General features: G+C 49.5%; 1 protein-coding gene across 6 annotated transcripts in view; it reads left to right on the forward strand.

Moving 5' to 3' along the window:
- The window catches only part of ZNF395 (zinc finger protein 395), a 39,978-nt gene extending 36,318 nt beyond the window's left edge, over nucleotides 1–3,660 (forward strand). For all 6 annotated transcript variants that reach the window (XM_057548735.1, XM_007192721.2, XM_057548739.1 and 3 more), the window contains one exon: nucleotides 225–3,660. In XM_057548735.1, coding sequence (XP_057404718.1) covers nucleotides 225–336 — 112 coding nt within the window. In that variant the 3' untranslated portion in view covers nucleotides 337–3,660. The remainder of the gene's footprint in view (nucleotides 1–224) is intronic.
- Nucleotides 3,661–8,368: the final 4,708 nt, after the last annotated feature.

The raw sequence follows: 8,368 nt of genomic DNA on the forward strand, positions 1-8,368 counted from the left end.
AGACCGTGTGCTCCCGTGGCCTCCCTTCTGGCTTCGGTCCCCGCCCGACCCTCGTCCGCAGGGTCAGTCCCAGGGAACCACCCTGGGTGCGGGGGGGTGGGGAGGCAGCTGCTCCTCTGGTCCCGGTGGCTCCCACCCCTTCCCGCCACCGCTTCTGGCTCAGCCTCGGGCCCGGCCGCGCTCCGGCCAGCGCGTGACCGTCCCCTCGTCGCTCCGTCTCGCAGGAAAGCCCGTGGGGAGGCTAAGAAGTGCCGCAAGGTGTACGGCATCGAGCACCGGGACCAGTGGTGCACAGCCTGCCGCTGGAAGAAGGCCTGCCAGCGCTTCCTGGACTGAACTGTCCCGCAGCCCTGCCCGACGGCCAGAGGACAGAGGCAGCCGCGTCCTAAGCCCTCAGCAGGGACCTAAAAGCTAAAGCGTGGACATTGGGAGTTTGGGCTCTATTGGCTAAGGTTTAATACTTAAAACGTTTTTCCCTCCCTCGTGGGAACGTTTTATTCAAAAAAAACAAAAAAAAAACAAAAAAAACCCCCACAAAAATGTTTTTTCCCCCCTAAAATAGAAGAGAGCCAAAACTGACCAAGGGTATTCTGCAGCGAACCAGAGACCAAAGAACTGATTCCGCTCCCCTCCCCCCAGCCCGCCTCCCTAGGGGATTAGTTTGTACGTATGGAAAGAAGGAACAGCTCGTTCTGTTTCCTGCTGAGGTGAATTCTCTGCTTCCTCCACTCTTCCAGAAGGGACGGTGAGCAAGATGGATTTATTTTTCTTTAAAAAAAAAAAGAAGAAAGAAAGAAATTTCTGGCTGATGACTCAGAGAGCAGGACCTGCCGAGGCTGGGGTGGGAGAGTGGGGGGAATCTGGGGGCTTTGTAAGGTGCAGCCGGCCCTCTTCTCCGCCCGAACCTGGGAGAAGGGAGACCTCGTCCTCACCAGTCAGCTTCCGTGGAAGTCGAAGGAAAACCATTTTCCTGGTGACGACTCTTTGAATCTGGGCTCCCTGACGCTGAGTTGCAGCCCAACAGATATTGTATGGCTTCTTCTCCAAGCCCAGACTCCTCGTAGGTTTGTAAAGACTGTCCCCAAATAACTGAGCCAAAAGGCTCAAATGAATTCACGTTGTGCGGTGTGGCAGTTCAACACTACCTTGATCACTCTTTCCTCTTTCCTTGAGGAGAGACCAGAGGGTATAGTATTTGTGAGAGTTGTCCCCTGTTCCCCGAGTGAATCAACTCCCCCCAGCTCTGGAAGACACCCCGGAAACACTTTGTTTTCTGTTACGGTGTATTCAGAAGCCTCTTTCTGAGTAAAGATCCCTTTTGTTTGGCTGAGAGACCCTGCCCTGAGGTTCCTCTTTATCTCTGGTTTCACCAGGGATTTTCCCATGTCCCTCCAAGGCCGCAGGGCTGGGCTGGCGGAGAGAACAGACTGAAAGGTAGGTGGCAGCTTCCCCCATTGTGAGAGGGTGTTGAGTGGTCCCCAAAGGGTCCACTGGCTCACCTGCCCCTTTGGGGACCATCTGGTCTCCTTCCTGAGGTGACAAGTAGGACCGGACTCTTCAGTCAGTGCAGGAGACTTCTGGTTGGTCCAGTCAGTGTGATGGGGAGGGGCACTTGGATACAGTGTCACCTTCCCAGATACCTGCTGAGCGCCGTTTCTGCCTGCCGGCAGGATGCAGGAAATTAGGATCCTGAGGAGGTCACGTGAGGGGCACCAGGGTTGATTTAGCAGCTGCTGGCGCTTCTGGAGACCTCAGGAATGGAGGGGAGCCCGGATTGCGATGCTTGGGAGGTAAATAAGCCAAGCTCTTCTTGTTGAGGGAGAAGAGGGGGGTTCCGCGCCATGCCAGTCAGTGATGGATCAAGGCTGGGTGAGCTGGGCTGAGGGAAGGGCGTGTTTTTGTCTGGAAGCCTCACCTTTCTTCTGAGCGGGACTGGTCTGGGGACTCCTCAGGGCCTGCGTCCCAGATGTCAGGGGCTCAGGGAATCCCACCAGGCCACCCCTCTGGGGCCTGCACAGCGGCGTCCAGCCCTTGGCTGTGAGCGAGGCTGTTCTCCTGGTCCAGGTGGGATCATCTGGCTGCTGAAGCAGGAACCGTGCAGATGCCTTTCAGTCCGAGACACACCTGCAAACGTGCAGGTTTCCGAGTGTTGCAAACTTGAGAATAGGGCTGTGATGTTGTGAAGGGTGACAGTGACCTGGGTTTGGTGACAGAAGGGAAAGACACTCTTATGCATGAGTGTTTTTGGTGGTGATGGGGTATATTTTTATCATTTAGTCAAAAAAAGAAAAATGTTATGTGGAATTCTGTCCTTTGGTAAAGCTTGAAACCAGGCCAGCAAGGGGTGCCCTGGGTTCTTCCTGCTGCCCCTTCAAGCTCCCTGATTAAAAGCTAATGCAGGGTTTGCTGTGCTGACACCTCACTTCCCACCTGTGTATCTGCAGGTCCTCCCCGAGGGGGGAAGGGGCTTCTGAGATGGGGGTGGGGGGAGGCTCAGCCCAGCAGCCTCTTGCCTTCCCTTCTTAATCAGAGCTCTTGCTGGGTCTCGCCTTTAGAAAAGCTGTTTTAATTTCCCCCTCAGTTTGGACCGTGTAGATATAACTGGATATAAAGATTTTGTTTAAGTAAGGCAGGCTTCTTATGTCACTGGTGCACAGGGCAGAAAAGGAAGAGAGAAGAAATTGATGCAACAATTTAAAAACTGAGGTCTTTTTTTCTTTAATGTTCTGGTGCGGCTTTCCCCGTCAGCATTCGCTCCTGCCTCCTTTCTGGAGGCGGTGGCCTCCTCTGGCCGCCCTCCTCCCGCTGCCCCATCTGTGGCTATCGTGTTGGTTCTTGACGTGTGGTCTGTCCTGGGGTTGTCCCATTCGTCTCTTCTCGGGGGTGGGGGTGGGGGTTTGTGAACTGATCCCGCTATCACGCCTGTTTTCTTCATCTCTGTATCTCTCCCTCCTTCCCGGCCCACCCGGGCGGCAGAATCTGATAGGAGGTAAGAGGCCACAGGTGCGCACTGGAAACTAACAGGACGGATCGGCAAAAGCAGGTGTCTTGGGAAACTCTCTATTCCAGGGACGTTTCCCTTATTCAGAATATTTCTGGAAGTACCTTTGGAGTCTGTGGTGCCTGCTCTGAACAGCCTTAATGATACCAAATCTGCACACGTGCTTGTGCATTAAGAGAGAGACCGGCGAATAGTAGCTGTGGGCAAATGAGGTCACAGGTGCAAAGCATAAGGACCAACGTGCTAGTAAAATGGCTTGGATTTAATGATCTGACTCCTAAGCCGGCTGTGAAAGCAATTGTGTAATTTCAGGAGGCATTCTGAGCGACGTCCTCATTGTTGCAGTCGGCCCGTGGCTCGACTTCTTGGAGGACGTAATGAATTTGGATGTGGAAACTCTGATTTGTTTGAAGAAATCTGTCCTGCTACTTTCTGGTCCTCCCAGGTTCTGACTTTACCAGGGGCAAATAAAAAGAAAAAAAGGAGAAGAGGGAGACAAATCCCATCTGTGAACTTGTCTTATTGGCGCCTTTTCCCCCAGCTGTCTTCCAAGTATTATTTTTACTGTCAAAAAATTTTTTTAAAAATGTGAAATGTAATGTTTTTACAGCAACAATATGAAATATATTTTATAAGGAATAAAATGGTACATTGTCTGATTTAATGTGTGCCTGTCCCTTTACCCTCTCCCCCTACAAAGGATAAGATATCATTGTCCTTGGTGTTAAACAAGTGATAGCCCTGGGGGCGAAGCATACACACTCATTTGCTTATAATAACAACAGGCAACATTATCAGGGACCCAGCCAATTGCTTACATGGATTACCTGAATAACCCACTAAAGAGTTACTATTGTCAGTCCCGTTTTTATTTTATTTATTTTATTTTAAAAATTTAAAAATTTTTTATTTTTAAAATTTATTTAATTTAATTTAATTTATTTTCTTCTTTTCATCATTCCCATTTTACAGATGAGGAGAGTGAGGCCCAGAGGTTACAAAACTTGACCAAAGTCATCATCTGGGAAATAATGGCACTAGGATTATAATCTAGGAAGTAACCATTTTCTTTTTTTTTTTTTCTTTTTGGTCTCCAATTTTTATTTTTACAGTTTAATGATTTATCACAAAGCAAACACCAAAGTATCTACCAGTCATTCAAGAAACAGATCACTGCCAGCATTACAGAAATTGCCTTTGTACCTCAAGCAAAGTGCCACTCCTCTCTTCCCCATAAAAGCAACCACTATTCTTTGACTTTCTATGTCAGTTACTTTCTTGCTTTAGGAAGTAACCATTTTCTCTCCTGCTTGTATTGACAACAGGGAGATGTTCCTGGCTGTGTACCTGAGTTTGTTGGGGAGTGGGCAAGTGACTAAGGAGAAAATGAGTCACATTCTGCTTATGGAGTGAGCTCTGATGCTAGGGAGTGACATGGGCTGCTCCCTGAATTCATGGGTTCCGTGTCCTATGATGGCCCACGTAGCTGGTTCAGAGCTGGCGTGGGTGGGAGGGGAGCTGGTGCAGAAAGCTATGTCTCATTCTGGTAGCTCAGGGACTGCTTTACGAAATTGGAGGCGTTTCTGGGACGGTGAGGCATCTCTGGGAGGGGGTTCTAGGGCCCCCTAACAGCACCCAGTGGGGAGGATGAGGCCACTTGGAGAAGACCCAGGGACTAGATTACCGCTGAAGTCTGTCAAGCTCAGCAGCCTGTGGAGGAGGTTGTCCTTGGCCTTTTCCTCACCTTGGGGTAGAACAGAGGGCTCCTTTCTCCCCCTTCCCTTGTCCTTGCCCCACTTCTCTAAGAAAGCCCCAATAGAATCATTGCTCTGTTGCAGTTTGACCCCCTTCCCCCATCCCTCCTTTAAATCAGTTTACTGCCTTTGGGCTGGACATTGTCCGTTTGCGGCCCTGGGCCCTCCCAGGCCTACCTTTGTGGCTGCATCCGAGGACTCCCTAACTTTCTGGCTTCCAGTTGGGTTTGACCAACTGGGGACAACAGGCTGGAGTTGGAAGGGACGGAGGAGAGGAGTCTGGGGTATTTGAATCTCGCCGCCCTTTACTGCCCTGCACAGTGAGTGGCCGTTTCCCTACTGACCGCTAGAGGGAGCTACAGTTCTCACTGGGTTCCAGTAATCCCTCACCAGGGCCCCCCAGTTCCCCAACAGAGAGCCTTATCCTCCCTCCCTTACTGATTTCCCACGGCCCCGTCTACTTCTGTAGATGTTTGACTCTCTGCAGGCACTCCGTTTGGGTGGACCCGAGGTTTCTTGGCTGAACTGATTACACATCGTAACATGTTTCGTGTTAATTGCGACCCAATCCAGGGGTCCCAAACCTGCAGGCTCTACATCACCTGGAACTTGTTAAAAATGCAAATTTCTAGTGAGTCAGAAACTGGGGGTGGTGCCCAGCAACCTGGCCCCCGCCATCCTGCCCGGTCCAATCACGCAGCTGTGGGCTTTCATCTGGGGACCCAGCACAGTCGCGGCGTTTCTGCTCATGTATCTCGCCCGTCACACTTTACATAAAGCAGAGCCTCTCTCCTTTTGCCTCTGCCTCCCAGGAGAAGCAGCTCTGACCGTGTGTCCGGCGTCTGTGCTTCTCACTTACTTCACTTAAAAACAGCCAACCAGGGCCTCCCTGGTGGCGCAGTGGTTAAGAATCCGCTCTGCCAACTCAGGGGACTGTGGTTCGAGCCCTGGTAAGGGGAGATCCCACATACCGCCGAGCAACGAAGCCCATGCACCACAACTGCTGAGCCTGCATGCCACAACTACTGAAGCCCGCCCACCTAGAGTCCATGCTCCTCAACAAGAGAAGCCACCTCAATGAGAAGCCCGCACACCACAACTAGAGAAAGCCTGTGCGCAGCAACGAAGACCCAATGCAGCCAAAAATAAATAAATAAAATAAAAAATAAACACATTTATAAAAAACGACAAGAAAAACAGCCAACCAGTTTCTGCTGTGCAGCGGGGTGATCCAGTTATACATATATATATATTTTTTTTTCATATTCGTTTCCATTATGCTTTGTCACAGGATACTGAGTGTATTTCCCTGTGCTATATAGTAGGACCTTGTTTATCAATCCTATACATAATAGTTTGCATCTGCTAATCCCAGCCTCCCACCCCTCCCCACCCCTCCCCCCTTTGCATTTTGGATCATATTTCTGGGTAATTTCTGGATTTAAACATTTTGTCTTTTCTTTTTTTAAAAAAAATATTTATTTATTTATCTTGGCTGTACCAGGTGTGAGTTGTGGCATGCATGCGGGGTCTAATTCCCCCATCAGGGATCAAAACCCAGCCCCCTGCATTGGGAGCGTGGAGTCTTAACCACTGGACCACCAGGGAAGTCCCTCTTTGTCCCTGTTTTTATTCTCACTAAAGGCTCTTCAGGAATAAAAATGCTCACTTTTTAAGAAAAAAAAACCCAGCCAACCAATTTGCTAACCATTTGCTCAGTAGAATTTTAATGGAGAAATATCTGTTTAAAACAATAGGTCAAAAAGAACAACTCTTTTACAAACAAGTTATGGCAGTGACGAGTCAAAACCCCACTCTTGATTTCCTGTTCCTTGAACCCACCCCTAGAAGAGGGAAGAGGCGGGTGAGAAGGAAAGATGGGGCTTTTTAAATGTTAGCTGGAAGAATTACAAAAATACACTCTGATGTAGTAACAGGGTGGTCATGAAGCATGCCATGGGGGGAGGGGGCAGGAAGGAGGGGGGAAAGGAAAGACAACCAGATGCGGCTGGGCCCTGGGGGTGGAGGCCTGGAGACAAGGCCTTCCTCAGGGCCTCGGGGAGGAAGGAATCCTGATTCCCAGCCTGCAGGTCTGGGGCTGGAGACATGCTGATTTGGGGATCACCCGGACACCTGGGGAGACAGAAATGATTACAGTGGCAAATCTGACAGTTTTTCTGACCCTTCAGTTCTGTTTTCCCTAGTGCCTGAGCAATAGACAGGAGGCAAAGAAAAGCTATCATTCACATAATTAGCCCCAAAAGCAGCAAGAAGGGTTCCCTGTCTCCCTCTGCACACCTGCTTTCCTGGCCCCCGGTCTAGTGGCAGGACCAACAGAATGAAGGGAGGTCTGTGGGCTAGGGCTTGAAAGGCAGAAGGGGAGAACTGCCCAGAAGCAGTTCTCTCATCCCTGGAGTCTGGAATCTGTGTGTGGTAATTCATTTCTTCAGGCTAAATAGAGCCCTCATTTATGGCTCTCTTTTATAATACAAGTGCTAACTTCACTAGTTTCTCACCAGGAAGGAATCTGCTTACTTTCCACAGTCTAGAAGTTCAAGGCCAGGGACAGCAGAAGAGAGGAGGGAAGTATAGGGCCAGGGAAAGGGATGGTATATACCACGACCAGTTGTGCACTTTTCACAGGTCTGTCTAGGACTGGTCCTGCACCCCAGTGTCCTTCCTTTCTAGGACATCATTATGTAACAGGGAAGAACTTTTGTATTCTATTACATGTTAATCACTAAAGAGATGCTGCCTATAAGCTTAAGTTATACATAAAGGCCCATCTCTGGGAATCCTGCTTCCCAGGTAATGAGCATTAAGCTAAAATACCTTTGTTTAGCTCCCAGGAAACATCCTGACTAGGCCCACCTGTGAATGACTGCAGGGAGGAAGAAATTAACACATCCCCTCCAGAGGCTGATGGGAACCAGGAAGTGTTTGACCTTACGCCCTCCCCTTTTAGTATAAAAGGAGCCTGAATTCTAACTCAGGTAAGATGGTTTGGCTCTCCGTCTTCTCGGTTTGCTGGCTTCCCGAGTAAACTCATTATGCTTTGTCCCAACAACTCATCTCTCAGTTATTGGCCTGTCGTGTGGCTGAGCTTAGACCCAGTAACAATTATACTTTCTGAATAAGGTTTTTTTTTTTTTTTTTTTTTAATATTTTGGACGCACCGTGTGGCATGTGGGATCTCAGTTCCCCGGCCAGGGATTGAACTCACACCCCCCCTGCGTTGGAAGCGCAGAGTCTTAACCACTGGACAGCCAGAGAAGTCCCTGAATAAGGGCTCTTTATCCCGTGTGTTAGGTGGCACCATTTCCTCCAGCCTTCTAAATATAGGTTGGTGTTGGATGTCTCAGGAGTCCAGAACAGCCTGGCAACAGGAGTCCCCCAGCCTTGGAGAAATCTCAAGCATGTGTGGGGCTGGTTGGAGTATGTGTAGGCGAATAAAGACAGGCTTACGGGACTCATAAATACACATCCGCACTGGAACTCAGCAACCATGAATGCGTGGAAAAAAGAATGAGTGAGATGGTCACAGGAGGAGAGCAATCAATAACACCCAAATGAGCTGGTTAATATCTGCAGTGTTTCCATCAAGAACTTTACA

This window comes from Balaenoptera acutorostrata, chromosome 6 (assembly GCF_949987535.1).
Source record: "Balaenoptera acutorostrata chromosome 6, mBalAcu1.1, whole genome shotgun sequence".
NCBI lineage: Eukaryota > Metazoa > Chordata > Mammalia > Artiodactyla > Balaenopteridae > Balaenoptera > Balaenoptera acutorostrata.